General features: G+C 37.0%; 1 protein-coding gene across 1 annotated transcript; it reads right to left on the reverse strand.

Moving 5' to 3' along the window:
- Window positions 1-2462: 2462 nt before the first annotated feature.
- Window positions 2463-14760, reverse strand: LOC150091292 (uncharacterized). The gene is made up of 2 exons (XM_090383139.1): window positions 14591-14760; window positions 2463-3555 (listed from the first exon to the last, which is right to left on the reverse strand). The coding sequence occupies exons 1-2, from the start codon at window positions 14597-14599 to the stop codon at window positions 3022-3024; spliced, it is 543 nt and encodes a 180-aa protein (XP_090239265.1). The 5' UTR covers window positions 14600-14760; the 3' UTR covers window positions 2463-3021.
- Window positions 14761-19560: the final 4800 nt, after the last annotated feature.

Raw genomic sequence — 19560 nt, forward strand, 5'->3', positions numbered from 1 at the left:
ACCAGATGCAAATTAGCACTGCTCTAACGTACAAGCTGTTCTGCTTTTTATAATACGAGTTATGCAACATAGTAAATTACGGATGGGGTGATCACAATTCACTCATCACTGAGTGTATATCTATATATATATATTTTTAAAAATATCATAATATAGTACACATCTGAAATTTATACATTTGCTTAATTTTAACCAGGTGATTGCAAGGTAAATTTATGGATGAATAAATTGTCATCTGTTCTCATAGTTGGGATACCCAGCCAATCGCCTCATAATGTTGTTAACCTCTGCATCCGTCCTAATCGTCAGGATAGCCCACCTACTATGATGTCGCGCCAGCATAAAGCATGCGAAGATAAACAGAAGAAGAAAAAAAAGAAAACTTGTTTTTCAGGATATCATTTGAAGAATTAATTCCAACTGGGCAGCGAGATGCAAAAGAGTAATCTCATCTCGAAAGCGTCTAAAACTACATCGAGCTCCATTTCTGACGCCTACCTTATGAACTGCACTTTCGCGGTTAGCATAGAAGTTAGGATCGATGTCCTTCCACACCTCGTTTTCCATGTAGAGAACTCTAGATGTGAATTTTACCTCGATGCTAATTTGTGGACCTTGTTTCACTTTGTGGCCAAGTTAGTCGGTCTCCGACAATGTTTTCACGATTTTTATTGTTAGAATGCCGTTAGATTTCGTAGTCTTAGTTTCGTTGGTGCAAATATCGAACAACAGCCATATGCAGTCCATCATAAATAACATATCATATCAGATACACTAAGTTATTTCGGTAACAATTTAAAATATTCCTAATACGAGTTATTTACAAACTGTTTCTAATTTATAAACAGTTTTGCTGTCCAGAACTATAATAGCAAATTAAATGTCAGCATCTATCACATTTAAAAAACATATGCTACACTGGGGCAGTTTGATGATTTAACTGATGTGAAGTTTCTGGAGTAAAGGCTAACGAACAGTCATTGGATATCAGTTGTCAGCTTTCGATATTTTTTTATTTATATATACGTTTAATTTGCGGAATGGACTTGCCTTTTTTTTTTTATCTTCATCGCTGAGGTCTGCGGTGCTCTCTCCTTTTAGAAATAATCTTCGAAGTGCACACACTTGCATCATAGGTGCACCCTTGTAGAAACACCCGCGGCAGCTATTTCCGCACAAGTCTTTATGAGTGGTCGTCGTGGCCACATGTTCTTGATCTTTAACACCCATCTGCCACTTGAAAATTGTAGTTTTCTTCAAACACTTTTCTCTGTAAACCTGTGACTTTTCTCTCTGTCTCTCATTTATGACAGAAAAGTGAAGCTCTCTTCATGTTAAGTTCGTTGTGCAACAGGGATACTCTGGTTATTGAAGCAAAGCAGTCCAGGAGACTAAAAAATTGGTACAAATCTAAGGATAATGTTCTCATTTTGTTTGTCCCAGTTTCTACTAACATATTTCTACTGGTGAGCGCTTTTAGTGATGAATTATTGTAACAGTTTCACAGAGTATGTTCCCATTCGACCAGCCTACGAGCATTTACTATCCTTCAACATCCACTGGACAGATCAAGCTTTCCTAAAGAAAGCAATGGCCCATTTCAGTTACATGTTAGGAAGATGGAAAAACTGGCTTTGAGAATTATATATTAGGATAACATATTCTGAAACAGCCAAAGGGTTTTGAAGTAGTAGTCGGCATATCGTTGATCTGTCCATTCGTTAGAATGGCACACCAACGATATGACACTGTGGAGTATGTCCATTCGTCAATAGGGTGGCTTTGCCATTCCTGCTGGCGTATGGTAATAAAAAATTAAACCACCCTTCCTGTTTGACCAACTGACATGAGAAAAGTGCTGAAGAAAAGTGAATACCATAGAACCACAGCTGTTTACAAACCAAAGCTTCCATCATTGAAGTGCAGTCGATGTCTGTTGTAGTATACAACGCGGAATTGATACCCCCAATAGCAGTGCCAGAGGGTAATGTAGAATTTATAAATCACACTGCCTAGTCTATATATCAATGGACAGATCTGAGGCTGGCCTATGCCCAAGCACCGGCTTCCTGCAGACTGATTTATACCTACAGTGATATTCTGGTGCTGATTTATGTGGTTTTTGTGCATGGAGCCATGGTGCAGGTCTGTCCGCACTATGATAATTCTATATGCGCAGTCTGGGTTGAAACTGTTGAGGATAAGACGAAGAAGAACTCATCTTGGCCAGTCCTGACCCCAGATCTTAATTCAAATGAAAACGTTTGGGTTGTTAATTTTAAGAATTTTTATAATTTTAATTCATGTAAAGATTAACAAAACCAATAACACTGAGTGGAATGATCATTTATTGAAACATATTTACAGTACACAATGCCTTCCAAATCTCAAACTTATGCTATCACAGAATACGCTAAATAAAATATCCAAATTAGTAATATTTATCTTTTGCTTGCTTTTTTTTCAGTTTTGGAACTATGAAATCTCGATGGATTAATACTTATTTGGCTTATAACAGCGAGAGGTGATTGGGCTGTAATCGCTGCTTAAGGTGACAAAGAAATTCTTGTCTATAGTTTTCTTTTTGTAGTGCACATTATTTGAAACTGCCCTGAGAAGAGTTTTTAATGGCCTGGCTCCTAGTGTCCTCAAAGGTCTTTAGTTGCAGCCGCCAGCTATTTATATATGTTTTAATATCACAAATGCATATCATTAACTAGTTTTTCATCCACGCATGTTCTCTTGAACTTTGGGGAGATAATCCATCTTCAGCAATCCTCGCTAAAGACATTATAGGAACAATTTTCCTGTAATCTCTAAAATATGGCACACTAGTATTCTGAAAAGGGCAGTCAGAGTCTGCGTTATGAACAGTAAATGATGATAAATAAAAGTTGATTGCACAAGTCATTTGAAGACGTAGATAATAATGAAATAACTGCGCAGAGGCCTCTATTATGAATGTCCCCAGGACGATGTTGAACTCGTGTTTAGGATCACTTTCCTGAAAGATGTCTTACTTCATAAGGAAAAAAATCTCAATAATGTCTCGTACAGAAGCTTCGGGTGCACTCCTGCTTCAGCTGTGTAGCGAACACCACGCACAACTCCATTGTCTCTGTGAAAACCGATTTCACCAACAATAAGTCCATCAGAAGTTCTTTCCTCATAGCGAAAAGCTCGGTACTTACCATCATCCATTCCATAATCGAGTTTGTAGAGATTTTCTTCACTGATAGTGTCGTTGTTAGTGTCAGCAATTAACTTTTCTAGTTGTTTAGAAGATGGCGGTGGTACGTCATGTTCCCTCCTATCGTTCTGTTGAATGCTTAGTGCCTGAGAGTCTATTTTGCTGGATTCCTTTGTGCTAGATAATAGCGTTTTTTCCTTGACGTGTAATTCCGGCGATTGCACTGCAGTATTTGCTAGAATTTCACGCAGTACTAGGTCAGACTCTCCTAGTTCATCTGATTGGACGTCTGATGATGGCCTTTGCAGTGGAAGCAGAATGCATAATTTCATCAGACAGCAGAAACAGAGAATGGTAACAAGTGGCTGTGGAAGAAAAATATAAAATCAATTAAAATGGTAAATTAAATATAAAATATTTCACATATTAATTATTGAAAAGTCATATGATCTGCGCTGTTGGATTTTTAATATATGCTGAAAAATATATATGTTTTTTTAAAAAATAAATGATTAAGTATAAATATCATCTGTTCACATTTGTGATAATTTTAATACATCAAGAGTTATTAAAATATTTCAATTTTCTTTTGAATTTTCTTTAAAATTATCAAAATAATATATATTAAGTCCCTTATGTTTTATTTTGCCCTATTGTACCATAAACCAGTTAAGATTTATGGTACAATTTGCCCTATTGTACCATAAACCAGTAAATTTCTCTTATTCTTCTACAAAAGTTAAGAACTTTTGTAGAAGAATAAGAGAAATTTACCTCAATATGATACGTTGAACACTTCCATATGGAAGTGTTCAACGTATTTGACATATTAGGGTTACCCTGGAGTTTCCGGGAGATAAAACCTTGCTATCCTCACCTTGGACACCGACTAGCTCAGCCACGGAGTGAAAAAGAAACCTAAAAGTTCAACACATCATTGACGGGATTCGAACCCGTGCCATTTCCAATTGGTGTGGGAAGGACGCTGATTACAACCACAGTGCTACCACAAGGACTCATCTTAAAAGAAGATGAACATTTTCGTACTGAATACAGCTGTAATATACAGCTCTAACTATGGTTTCCTTAAATAAACTACCAATCTTAGTTTTCCAGTGAAAAGAATAAAAGTGAATCTCCCATTCTTTTTGAAGAATGCATAAGTGATGATGCAAAAGCAGGACAGTTCGAGACAGTGGAAAAGATTGGATAGGAAATAAAAATCGGAAAGCTAGAACTTTCGTCCAAAGTTCGTTTGTATTAGCTCCGGTTATAGACAAATAATTCGGTAGGTAACTAATATCTTTAGTCTCTATCCCGAGAGTTTCAAGCCTATGAAGACCAGTTTTAATTCGTTCCATGTCTACCCTGTTGTTTTACACTATATGGTGCATTCGGAAAGTTGCTGTAAGGTATGCGCAGCAACAGATATCAAGCTCTGTGACCTTCTCCTCCATTTCAGTGAATTGAAATATTTAAAAGTAAAAAGTTTATATAATCTCAGGAACATGTTAATTACACCGTACTGCCATGACCTAGATAACGGAATCAAACCGAATCACGTCTTGGGGAACAAGACGTGCTTACTCTTAACGTACCATCTCTCTGTATACAGAGAGACGGAAAACAAAAATCCCTATGGTTGCATGCATCCCACTGGTGCCAAATATTTAAATTAAATTTATTTGTTTTACACTATTCATAAATATAAAGTTCATTATTAAAAAGGGCTTTCTGAGATAATTGCAAAACCAGCGAGTAAACTGTGTGGCATTCTCAGCAAACGAAAGTCCATAATAATTAGAAAAAGCTGGTCTTAGAAGGCTTTAGAAGAGGGAAGATGGCCAAGGAGGTTAATTTCGAATGATTGTTAAAGAATCAAACGGATCCCAGAACTTCTAGTTTCCATACTAATGCTGAACATCTTTGAAGGCAGTGAAAATATCATAACGACAATCTTCATGTCCTAATGGGGTTCATTTCTATTGTAATAGCCTATGGCCTGCGAATCGGAAACTGTTCTAATTAGTCTTATAGGAAATGAAGTCCTCGGGAGTAGAATAGATCTGTCATTAGGGAGTAGAATAGATCTGTAGAATAGATCAGCAAATCTAACATTGTGTAGAAATAGTCTGGATTCGAATCCCATCGTCTTTTCCATCGGAATGAAAGCAGTTTTTATGGGTAGTTCTACGTGTGGCTAAATTAATCCGCCGTGGATGAGGATTATATAGATTTTTCTACCGGGCATTCCAATTCTTCATCTTATAAGAGCCGGAAAACGTACCAGAGGATACAGTTCATACAATTTTACAATATAGGAATGCATCTCAATGGGCCACATTGTGACACGAGTTCTGGAGATTCCATATGGGTTCCCCTTCCCACTTAGAACCCAAAATCATTATACGTAACTGAGAAGTTCTTCCTCTGCGTATGGATGTTGACTGAATATCGGCATCCAATCCTTTAACAACGCTCTGTCACATAACTCGAGGTAACTATAACGCTGATTAAGACATCGTTAAGAATGCCTGCAGTCCCAGACGGGATTTCAACCTAGACCTCTTTCGCGAATCAAATATACTCTCCCCGAAGACACAGTTAAGTTTCACAATAGGTTTCTTTCGTTTTTACCTCTCTCCCCGCCTAAATTCAAATAAGTAATCCATTCTTAAGTCCTAGCAAGGAGCACTATGTAGTTCTTAATGTAGTTCTAGCCATCAGACTCTCAGGGAACTGAATGCTGAGAAAGATGGAATATCTTCTTTTCGAAAGAAGCATCATATCGATAATAAACACGCTAATTACAGAAAGCTTTCGTTGTCATCAAAATTTATATCAGACATTTTCATATTTTGTAAGATTGCTTTTTTTTTTTTTTTTAATAAAACCGCCGGGAAAAAAAAAATAATTACAACTCTCTTATTGTGGCTGTTGGATATTAACTTAGCATTACATTATTAATAACTGGCTACTCTGTGAGAATAGCATAATCCTATTCTATGAAACAGTGTATCAATAACTACCTGATATGTGAAAAATTATAAAAATATTAATTGTTTTAATAATTTCAACTGCACGTACTCTGAATTCCTTTAACTAAAGCAAACAAAAGAAAATAAATAAACTACAAATAATTTTTTACGTCCAGCAAATCAATAGTTGTTTCTGGTCAAGTTCTAGTTCTAGTCATGTATAGAATTTAAAATCAATTATAAAAATTTCCTATCACGTCTCAGTTTTAAGATATAGATTGATAACTGTATTCTGTTTGAAATACAATTTTTAAACTTATTAACTTTTGGTTAATAAGTTTAAAATTAAATAAGTTTAAAATTTGTTTAATAAGTTTATTGGGCTAAAAGTTAAGCAAGTACATCATTACTGTTCTTGCAATATAGTATATTTTGATGCACTTTTCCAGACAAGTCAGTATTTTTATTAATTTTATTACACCATTCAACTGTTCAATATATAGTGTATGGTAAAACTACGCTACAACAATTCACATTCTGTTCAAATTTGCCGATTGCTTTTAGTGTTTTTAGGTTAATGCATTGTCAAAATGGGGAAGACAAAGCGCAGAACTTGCGTCAACCACCCAGATAACTTCTGTTATGTTTGTGGACACTTTACCCCAAAAACTCAGAGGAAGGAAATATACAATGTCACAAAAGTTGCATATTCATTGTACTTCGGCTGCAAGATCGGTGACAAAGAAAACAATTGGGCTCCACATATCTGTTGTATTACTTGTACAACGAACTTAAGGCTGTGCTCATATGGCATGCTGAGAGCATTTCCTTTTGCCGTCCCTATGGTGTGGCATGAGCCCAAGAATCATTTAGACTACTGCTATTTCTGAATGACAAAAATAAAAGGTATTTCCTAAAAGAGCAAGCGCTGCATCAAATATCCAAATATCCCATCAGCGGTTAAACCAGTGCCACACGGTAAAGAACTGCCAGTACTTGTGCCACCAAAACCTTGGGGTATTGAAAGTAGTGATGAAGGTACAGAAGAAATCGTTTTACCAGATGTCGCGGAACTACGTACTTCTCATGATTTGGACTACTAGCCACAAAAAGAAAAGGCCCCACACTACATTGAATAAGAAGAATTAAGCGACTTCATGAGAGACTTGGGACTTGGAACTTACTCTCCAAAGGTACAAACATTGCAATATACCGTCCGTAAGCGAAATGAAGAGTTTAAGATATTTTGCAATAGAAAACAACATGTGTGTCTGCAAAGACGTCGTTGGTCTTAGCACGAACTGAACATTGATCACAATACCTCTGAATGGCGTTTGTTCATTGATGCGGCAAAGCTAAGTTTAAAAGCAGTATTGCTTCATAATGGAAATACTTTACCATCAGTTCCTCTTGTTAATGCTGTTGGCCTGAAAGAAACTTACGATAGTATGTTCCAGATTCTTGTTGCTATACGTTGCAATGACTATGGTTGGAATATTTGTGGTGATCTAAAAGTGATTGGACTGCAAGGTGGTTTCACTAAATACCGTTATTTCCTGTGTTTGTGGGATAGTCGTGCAACAGCCAAACACTACGTCGTACAACACTGGGACAAGAGAGATGAATATATTCCTGGCGAAAGTAATGTAAAGTATGTTCAATTGGTTGATCCACAAAAGGGTTTTCTTCCCTCTTTACACATCAAGCTTGGACTGATTAAGAATTTCACTAAGGCACTGGATAAAGAAAGCAGAGGGTTCGCATATTTACTGAAAATGTTTCCAAATTTATCTCATGCAAAGCTGAAGGAAGGAATTTTCGTAGGTCCTCAAATAAGAAAGCTCTTAAAAGATGAAGAATTTCAAGGAAACCTGAATGATGTTGAACTGGTGCATGGAGATCTTTCAAGGTTGCGGTACACGGATTCCTCGGAAAGAGAAAAGAAGAGAACTATGAGCAACCGGTGACAAATTTGCCGAAATGTTACAAGAACATGGGGTCCCGAATGTCATTGACAATGCATTTCCTTCATTCCCGTCTGAATTTATTTCCTGAAAACTTAGCAGACGTCAGTGATGAACAAGGAGAGCGCTTCCACCAGGACGTATCTGCAATGGGAAAACTATACCACGGTCGCTGGGACTCTGACATGATGGGAGATTACTGTTGGTTCCTTAAACGCGAAAGCAATCTGGAGTATAAAAGGAAATCATTTAGTGGGAAATATGTCTAAGTAACATATATTGTGTGTAATAATTACAACCAATGTATGCTGATATTGTATAAAAACAAGGAATTTAAAAAATGCGTATATCTTTTGATGTAGATGAGACAGAAGTAAAAGATTGATATTTTCATAACGAGGACATTAATTTTGTTCACGATAACAACTAACTTTAGTTCCAGAGGTATGTTGTTATTTGTTATTTGGTTTTTTTAAGAGCATTAGCAACTAAGGCCATATTGCTCCGGTATGCGGTGGTCATTCCCTGACCTTTCCGCATCCTCCGTATTTGGTGTTGACGGACTCGAACCTCGGTCTAATCAAGAAGCGCGTGCTACGCACTGCTGATCCTGCCCACCTGGCTACGGAGGCGCCTACCAGAGGTATGACGAATAAAAAAATGGTCGGGTAGTGATAATCAAAGCGAACTACGAATTCGCTCGATTATTCCATCAAAGAGAAAGATTACAGTGCCCGCGTAGGTATAATATATCGTATAGATATAGTATACGTACTGGGCATTGTTTTCAGATCATTTGAAAGATGGCCTGCCACACCGGTCGAAGAAAATTACGGTCAAGGTGAGCTTAATCTATTTGAGATTAAAAGTGCGAGTTTATGTACCCAACAATGGGTGCCATGAGACCTTTTTTGGATTTTGGCTTATGTTACAAGCTCCCTTTCCTCCTCCTCTCTTATTCTCCCATTTCGCCCTTAGCACAAATAAAAAAACTAAACCACTCTCTCTTTCTTGGCCTACTAGTCATTTCATATTCGCTCACTCACAATAAAGTAGAAGAATGTGAACCCTTCTTTTGAGTCCAATGGCACTTTTCATCTTCCTTTCTATTATTTTATATTTATATCTTAACTTATTTGTATACTCTTAGGGATTAAAGGAGACTACTCGCTTCACTACTCCACCCCTCTGCACACTCTTCCGCTTTCTGTACACGTTGCCATGACTTCGAGGTACACACAAAAAATTGCACGCTCCACTGATTTACATTTGCTTCTTCATAAAGGCAGCAAAAACGAAAATGTTGATATTTTTAAAACGTTTTTAAGAGCTTCTGATTAGTAACAGGATTCTACGTGAGCAGCGGCTTGATACTCTTATGTACACGATGTAAGACACAAAAATGGAGAATACGGTAATTAAAGAACAGAAGAAGAAAGAATTGGAGAGTTGGTATCAACATCTGCAGGATGTGAATAATGGGGAAAAGATGTTATATGGGTTAGTGAAGAATAGCAGGAGGGAGGAACAATATTACTTGTATTATGGAAATGGAAGAATAATTAAAGAGAAGGAAGAAATAAGGAGAAGGTGGAAAGACTATTTTAGGAGGCTATTGAACAGCAGGGAATAGAGAGATAAAATGGAAGAAAAAGGTAAGATGAGAAAAAAGAAAGTAAGATGAGAAAAAAAGCAGAGTAGCTTCAGAAAAGGCAGATCCACGGATCTACTTTTTGCACTGAGACAAATGATGGAGAAATATTATGCGCATTGCAGGGATTTGTGCATAGCCTTTTTTAGATCAAAAAGCGTGTGATAGTGTAGGGAGAAGAAAGGTGTGGGAAGTGTTAAATAAGCTGGAAGTAAGGAGTTGTTGATAGACAGCATTAAAAGTCTATCCAGAAGGACTGAAAACTGTATGAAAACAGTGGCCGGTTTGAAATTCATAATGGACTGAGACAGAGTTGTGCACTCTCAACTCTGCTGTTCACACCAGTAATGGATCAGATGGCAAATACTGTTAAAAAAAAGGATTGGGACAGAAGGAAATGAAAGTGATGATGTTTGCTGATGATTTGTTGATTTATGGGGATGCGGATGGGGAAGAGGATGTACAGGAGCAGGTGGTAAGCTGAGTGGAGGAGGTAAAGAAATAGAAAGAAGATAAAAGAAGTGGATAGTCTCAGATATTTATGGATTACAGCAGATAAAGAAGGGAGAATTGATAAGGAGATATGTAGAAGATAAGACCAATGTTTTATAAGAATGGAAAGACAAGACCGATGTGGAGAGAAGAGGCGTTAGCTGGAAGCAGCTGGAGACAGAGGTAAATGGAGAAGAAAGAAGCTGGAACTACAATGGATAAATAAGTATGTCAGTAAAATGCCTCTTTAGACATTTCTATCCATCCGTATTTTAGTGGGAGAAAATATTCTGCTAATATCCGTTCTTGTGTTCACTTAAATACAAAAATTTTATTTGAATCGTAATTATAGATCAGGGGTGTTGAACACTCAAGTGATTGTAAGCTGCAGTAGTAGCTCTCAAGATCTTGGGGACGCACTAATACTTACAGCTATGGTCATGCATGATCACATAAGAAGGGGACAGTATCAACGACACGTAATGAAATGAATCTGGAGAGTCTGTGCATATAACTAATTGCCCCCAAGGTCACACGTTCTAATAGACCAATAAAAGTTAGTTTGTATTATCAAAAGCGTCTGGAAGTATAAATAGAGGCAGCAAATGAGTATAATTTTCCCCTAATATAATGAAACACTTGCGAATAACAAGTCCGGCCTTTGTTTTGCATGATCTCTCTTCCATTATGAAATTCATATTTATATTGTGTATTAAAACAAAGGCGTGTATTACTCGTGTCACATAGGTGTAATGACAGTCTTTTGTGTTAGTGGAATCCACAATAGTTGTTTCATCAAGCGGATCAGGTGACAATTTCCTAAAGCACGACATCCATCGGGGAAGTGAATGATAATAGCTTTAGTGCCTTATCCTCTTTCTACAACTTCCAGTGTTTCACTGCCTTCCGTTTTGACACAACTGATCGGCAGCCTCGTCAAGAAAAGCTCGTTCATGCGGAGCAGGGGAGGGGGACTTCTTAAAGTGACTGCACGAAAGAAAAGACGTGTTTGACACTTGAATGGACCATCTGCAAGAAACAGGAAGTCGGGAGGGTGAGATCTTTAGAAGCATGTTCGCTATTTCTTGCCTTCTTTGATACCCAAAGATGGCTTTTATGATTAAAAATACGACTTTCTTACCAGAACAAAATAAAAACGAGCAAATTAAACTGTTGAGTATTTCACAAGTTCCTTAGAGTCTCTAGGTTGATTCGGACATAAAGCATTAGAATGAGGTGACAATTCGTTAAACGCGTTTACTGTTAAATTTCAAGGATCAGGACCCCGAATACTATACTCTTTTTTAATAATACAAAAATGAATAGAGTATTTAATTAAACGTGTAAATAATGTGCCGAAGTGTCCACCTTGTCCGTGTACAGATGCATTCACTCTTTTTAGTGTTTTTGATGAGCGACTCTACCAAGAATATATTCGATGTTGTGAAGCTCTCAATGTTTTGCTTAATTCCATCCACAATATGGTGGTTATTTGTACAAGCCTTATTGTTCAGTGCCAGAATGATCTGGATGGTGATATTCAAAAATGACACGCGCTTTTCTGAAGAAAACCTGCACATTTATTGAAAAATAAATGTGCAGAAACAAAATTTTAATTAAAAGTGTTATTCGTTTTTCATTCAAATATCTGAATAATAAAATTTGACTTTACTTTAAGTTAGTTGATTATTTTTTTTTTTATAGTTTGTTAGTTTATTAAATTCAAATTCTTCTTTTTTATTATTGATTGTTTATACAAAAATGTATTTCGTGAATGAAAATTATTATCAAAAGCTCATCGACAAATTAACATTGGGTTGTCTAGATTTCATTTCGGGTGCGTTCGATCATCAAATTAACGTTAAAATCTTCTACTCTGTTCTCAATAATTTTATTTTTACTGAAACCTCACCACGTTGATGTGCGCAGGATGAACAGCCACGAGATGGAATTGATTAGCAGTTCTTTAAGGGAGGGAAAGTAGCACAGAGGAAATTGGTCAGATCCCATCGAATTTGATGAAAAGGCCCCAAGAATATTTAAAATAAACACTCTTAATTCTCTCCCCCACTTAAGGAGAGAATTACGAGGACTATTCCATAAAGAATGATCACAATTTTCCATGAATAACCGCACTGCTTGCTATTTCTCGTTGAGCTGCGAAATTTACAACAAACCAAGCTGCATCACATAGAAACTGCGCAGTTGACTTGTGTGCACAGTGTGACCTTGGAGGTCACACCATGCGCAATGGATGTGACACGGGAGGAACAGTATTCTGCTCTCAAATTTTGTTTCCATCTCAAGAAGTTTCCATCTAATCAGATGAAGCATGTGGAATGCTAAAAGAGGCTTATGGTCAATCTACGCTTCTATATAGCACAAAAAATCGGTAGTCCTGGAGCTCCTACTAACTCATTGTATACAACTTCGACTCAGTCAATATTGCAACGTTTAAGATGGATAAGGTACGGCCTAGAGAGTGGCCTTTAGCATAGTCCTGGAACTCCAACCACTGCTGTCAAAACAGAAACCATAAACACTGCTTCTGTAATCGTGAGAGAAGATCGTCGTATAACAGTAAGGCAATTGGTAAAGTTGTTGAGAACATCAATAGGAAGCACGCATGGTATTCTCCATGACCATTTCTATATGACATGTGTTTGTGCACGCTGGAGTTCCAAGGCTACTCACACCTGAGCAACAGCAAGTTCGCATGGAGGTTTGTCAGGAGCTGCAACGGGCGGTTATTGAAGATGGTGAGGCGAGAAGGACGAGGGTGGAAGGGGGGGGGGGGGGTTAGATGCCTACAGAATCTGGGCCGAGACCTTAATATTACATTTTTAAGTAAGTAAATTCATTTTAGTAATCGGCAAAAATATCTACAAACTTAAACTAATATTATTTTATTAATTTTGATCTTATTGATCATTAAATGTTATAACATACAAAGACACACGCACTCATCATGCACTTTTCCCAGGGGACCTGCGTTGGCTTTCGACTTGCCTAGGTGCATTACCTGTAATCAATTTGGAGAAGCGGATAATTTTATATAAATAGATCAGTCAATACCAAGTGATTAAAATACGAGTATATAAAAACACGGTGTTGCCTAAAACTGCTTTAGAATTTGCTAATGTTTTTTTTTTTTAAACTAAACTATCAAGGGGTTCAATTTCCCAGCTCCTACCCCCGTTGTTCCGAATACGCTACTGCCTCCCGAACTCTAAACTTTCTAGATCACCGCCACTGCATTTGCCTCCACCCTTCTCCAACAGCCGATCCACAAGGGTCCCGGAAAACTTCGAGAATGTATACCAAGGTTACCAGCTGGTTCTCGAAAGACCTAGATGGCCTTGCCGACAGACACATTACAGTATAGAGTGAGATGCAGCGTGCATTGGCCCAAACCTGAATCCGGGAGCTGTAGGAGAGCAGATAAGAAATAAATGGCCCACATTAATGTTTAAGAGATTGTAATAACAAATCCAACGATAAAATAAAATCGAATCGAATCGAATAATATAGACTGGTAGTATTACCAGTCTACAATTAAATGCAATACACGCTGTTATAGTTGTTCGCATCCATAATAAAACAATACATGCTCGGATAAAAGGATGGTGTTCTTACACACCATAAAATTAGTATTGTAAGAAACAAAGAGCACATTTTATTTTCTAGAGAAATATTTCTAACATTTCAATTATTATAATTTTATTTAATTAAAATTACGCTTTACGGCCATTTGTATGGGTAATAATAACTTTATCTTAAGAGGAGAACAAGTGACATATACAGTATATAAGCAGAGCGTGGATTGGACAGTGTTCTAGCAGTTCCATAATTTGAAATCTGTGACAATACATACTTTACTGTGTAGGAATTAATTCTGATTTTAAGAATAACACTCCACATAAGTATTGAATGAATTCATTGATTCCAAGTAAACATATTAAAGTTATTTACAGAGGTATTCTCAATAAGCTAATAATCCAGCATCTGACAAACTTCAAACTCACTTGGAAGCTTGTTTAGGAATTATTAGGATACCGTTGTAAATAATTTTAATCCGCTTACTTGGAATCAATAAAGTGGTAATTTCGTTCAATACAGGAGTGAGTGATGTATTTAAAGTGTTAATATCTTTCTTTAACAATGAGAATGATCTCAATAATGAGAAACTGTCGAATAAATGATAATCCAGCATCAATTTGATCAGTAGCGGGCAAATAAATGAGCAAAAATAAATAGCATGAAAAAAAAAAATGGGAGGATCGACAAAAAAAATGGATAATGTTTCGATACTCACTCCGTGCATTGTGGTTGAAGACGCACGAGGCACCTACTTTTACGGCCCACCGACTTGACTTCAATACCCGCAACAGCCACTTTTTCCAGATGTTATATCGAACAGAGTCTGTCCATTGTGGCAATTCTGGTCGCTTCACGCAGACCTTGCACGAGTTTCCTGGCCGACCACGTTAGCCGCACTCTGAGTGAATGCACTCACTTTCCATTTTATATTCTGCCGTAACGTCCGTGTGGATCTTCGTCACATAGCCTCGTTCTCAGAGGAAAAAAGCGAAAAGCACTTTCTCAGCTACAGCAGAAGGGCTAATCACACTGACCCCTCCCTGCAGGCTTTTCCGTTCATTTTCTTTTCTTTTTTTTTGTCCATCTTTTATTCTTTTATACCTACGAAAAAGGTGACGAATTAACTTAAGGCTCACGTGGGATGATAATTGTTTAAAATTCACTGAGAAAGTGTTTTCATAAAAGGTGTCTGAACGTTGTGGCAACAATACACATCAATTACTTTAATAAGACCATAATAAAATTTTACTTACAAAATAAAAACTATTTTCAATTTTATTATAATTGAATACGATTCTTCGTAAATAACTTTGAATAATTTGAGCGAAAGACAGATAGAAGAAAAAGAAGTTATTGATGAAATAGTTCGGGACTAACAATTGAAGAGAAAATAAAGACATCTTCATCGTTGAGTAATAAAAAAGATATAGTAGATTTTTTTTTATAAAATAATTATGCGTCATATATAATGCGTGAATGGTCAATGGAAAATTCAAAAAGACAATGACCTTGAGAATTACAACTGCTGGAATTTAAAACACCATAAGTAGAAAGAATTAGACATTTAATATAATAATAATTGGACAATTATGACAGTAACACAATTCTTCAGCAATCTACTGATTCTAATTCAGATTATTATTCTGTGTCTTATCAAAAGAATATTTCAGACATTTTATTTCTGACTGTTACTTTCTTCATCTTTGATAAATGTCTTGAGGTCGTCGATGACCCTTGGTTTCTTTAGCACACTCCCTAGAGAGAGAGAAAATCGTAGGAATTTTTTTTTTTCTGGTGACCTCAATCCATTAAACCAAGGACACTATAATGAAGTATAGCTTAATCTTTTAAACTTCTAAAAAAAAGAAATTGTAAATAATTTCAAAATGCGATATACCACTAACAAATATTAACATTAAATAACTGTACAGAATAAAAGATCATTTGTAGCTTAAATTACAGCTAAGTCTCTCTTGCTTTCTCATTTACTTCTTCGGTCAACTGGGGTATTGCAGTGATCTGCAATGACGCAATATTTGTATTGTGAAAGAATAAGGTGTGAAACTTCAAGCCGCACAAGGTAAAACAAAAAGAGGGATGCTGTACAACGATGCGAGTTAGGATTGTAGAAGGAAAACACACACATATACAAATTAAAACGAAGAATAGAAATGAGAGGTAAAATGATTTATTTAAAACCAACCAAAGCTGAAATAAATATATTTTAAAATAGCATTTTTAAAATTAATTATTGCAAGTTCTTCAGAGAATACGGATTTATCAATTTGAATGGCCATGAGCTTTCCAAGCTTTATGACGTAATGGGGAATCTTCAAGGTGAAGAGAATTTAACTGTAATATTCCAACAAAGTAATCTTCTGCGTCGGGCCTATCTCGATCCGAAACATGCGGAAAGAGTCTGTACCATCAGGATCACTGCTTTGTGACGAGGGAGTGACCTACTGCTCGCAGTGATTTATGCTGTCCTAAAGCGTTGACCTCTGAGAGTCTCCTTCACCTTGTAGAAGAAATCAAAGTCACAAGGACTTGTGTATGGAGAAGAGGGATGCGCGCTAAAGGAGTCCGCATTGCCATTACCGCCATTAACGCCTTCGCAATAACAGCCAGTAATAGCATTGATTTTTGTTTAAAAATCAAAGCAAATAGTTCAAAGCACCTTCAGCACTCACTTGTCCAAAGAAACAACTTCTGAATCATGTGTACACCTACGAAATTAAAGCATCTGTAATGACCTTGCATCCTTATATGCCTATTCTACGTTAGAAGATTTCTAACAACCAGTATATGTGCACGGAAGAGTGGCACTACTTTGTGAACAGCCTTCGTCTCTTAATAATGCTGTGATCCTGAATAAAATCGAGAAACGGCAGCGACCAAAATATCTACAGTCTCCACAGGAGTTTAAGAAATCCCAGATGGATAAATCAATTAAAAGAATTTTTATTTGTTGGTTTTTTCCCGACTTGGAGCCCCTACATAACGAATGGCTGCATAGTTCTTACTGTAACTTGATTAAACTACGTTGTTAAAGTAAAATCTAACGCACAAATGGTTTATTTTGAAAAAGGCTCCCACAACGACAATTTAGAAATACCCGTGGCATGTTATTTGTATTTAATTTACAAAACAACAGCCACTGCCATGACTGTGGTTTTGAAAATCGTAGAAAGATTAGTTCAATGGGATATACACGATGGGAATGAGTAAGTGGCACTACAAAATCAAATATGGCAGGGAGTGAAGAATATTACACAGAAATTAGTTACACAATTTACTACGAATATCTGAAATTGTCAAAAGGAATTACCTAACAAAGAACACTTTCATAAAAGAAGGAAATCCTCAAGAACTGCTATCAGATAAGGAATCTATGATACTCACCTGCTCCTGGACACGACTGACTTTTTTTTTTTTTTTAACTTGTCTATTTGTATTTGACAAAGACTTTTTATCTTCATGCAATTATATATTTTGTATATTTAATCCTGTAAATGTCTCGGGTCGAGCACGCATGTACTCTTGTTTATTGTACATGTTTTCCTCGTACCTTAGTCTGTAAATATTCACACCCTTCTGGCACAGAGCCGTCCCGGGGTGACCCAAGGTTTCTTGGGAAATAAACTGATTTTAATAATAATAATAACTTTCTACAGATGGATATGTCTTATTTCATTGCGGTTAATGGGGCAGATGTTTTGCAGGGTAGGACAGATATGTTCCTGTGCCAACCTAAAACAAAATCGGACTAAAAATATATATGATTATGCAAAAAAAAAGCAATTATTGAATATGGATTATGAAAATTCCATTTCAGAAAAACACCGTTTCCATTTCACCACCAAGCAGTGTCTGCAAGCCAAAAGGATCTTCAGCCTAAAATAGATCTTCCGCAATACTAGGGACTAAATGAGATTCTTATTAGATTTAATTAATTGCAACTAAATCTGAAGGCGGAGAGGTTCCTCTAAGGGTCAGAGGCAGGGTTGTAAATGCCCGTAACCCACCTTGTAATACGTGCACTGACCACAGGTGTCCGGAAGTTAAGAACACCCATCATCAATCTCAAGCAAAATGGGCGTTTGCGGATTTCACCATTAATGAGGCGTGGATGGAATATCAAGGGATGTAAAGTCGGACTTTAATACAATAAGTAGCACAAAAAGAAAAATGAGATAATCTTTGTTATTGCGGTAATATGTGAGTGAACCAGCAACAAAAGACATGCTTTGGCCAGCTGGTCCTTCTGTCTCAAATGACAGATAAACAGTAAGTAAAAATTGCCACTTATAGAACTGAATACTCAATAAGTGCCATTTAAGATACACGTGACATCCTATGTGACTTTAACAGGATCAAAATATTAGGCGTTACACTTAAAAGCTCATTTTTCAGCGGATATGTTTAAAAACAATAAATAAAAAGAGAAGCTTTTTTGTTTTAATTTAAAATCGTTTTTCTTTGGAGCGCAGCCTAGCACGACTTTTATAGGAGTATTTTTCCTTCTGTTCTCCGTTCTTCACATCCCATATCTCGTGCTTTCACTGCGCACTTCTGCTGCAGACGGGAAAGTTGATGTCATCACGTGTCCTTGAACCTGAAGCTGACCTAAACGGCATTCAGTGGACTTGATCATAGTCTCATAGCGTACAAAATAGTCGATTAAAAATCTAGCGACCCTGCCTATTTATGCAGTCTTGCCGGCAGAGGTAAAGAGAGAGAGAAAAAAAGATTTCGCTGTCACATTGTGGGTTCGAAAACTGTCCTCATTGAAAAATTTACGGTGGCGCCAACTGTTGAATAAAATATGCCTACAAATGCCAATGAATTGTATTACATTAAAAGATTACTGATAACAATAAGATTAGGAAAACTAAAAACTAGAAAGGTAGATTAAAAGAGAGGTAGGAAAAGTTAGGTCCACGAACCGGATATGGTTTGATCTAGACATTGGACGATGCTCAGATATTAATAACAATCCCCCTGCAACACATTTTGATTGTTGGCTTATGTTATGAAAACGAAAAGTGACCTTCATACCTTGAATAGAAGTCCGTTGATGACACAAAGTCCAGTGGAGTATCATCACGAACTTGGGACCTTATGCAGCGTTTCTTTATTGACCTTCATTGGCATTTTTTCTTTTCCTTTTGGGCTTAACTCAGTTTCCCTTTGAGACTTAACTCAGTCTCTGTTACCACCTGAGTCATACGATGATACGCCACCGACCGAGTCTAACTACTATAAGGTAAGGTAAAACACTGACTGATAGGAGCGATGTGGCTTGATGGTTGATTGATTACTTTATCTCTCAACCAGATGACATCCGAGTTTGGAGTTGCGAGTGGTAAGGCAATCCTGTAGGACACGTACAGAGTCGCATGACATGAATTTTGGTGAAAGAACTAAAACCCACAAGTCTTTGATAAATAAAAAGTGCACATCGATTTGGCATTGTGCAAGGTACACTGAGACTGGGCTATGGTCAGCTGAAATCGGTCGTGTAGAGCGGTCATTCTGATGGATGTGTTTGGGTATGGTGGACTGATACGACTAAGATGCTATCAAGTTGGGAATATGAGGAGGAGATGGGATCAGGAAGTGTTTCCCATGGTATGGACTATGTCTATTGGTTGTATATACTGTGAGCGTGAGGTTCTAAGAGAA

The sequence above is a fragment of the Mastigoproctus giganteus genome, chromosome 1 (genome assembly GCF_048544385.1).
Source record: "Mastigoproctus giganteus isolate SK-2022 chromosome 1, ASM4854438v1, whole genome shotgun sequence".
Classification (NCBI taxonomy): domain Eukaryota; kingdom Metazoa; phylum Arthropoda; class Arachnida; order Uropygi; family Thelyphonidae; genus Mastigoproctus; species Mastigoproctus giganteus.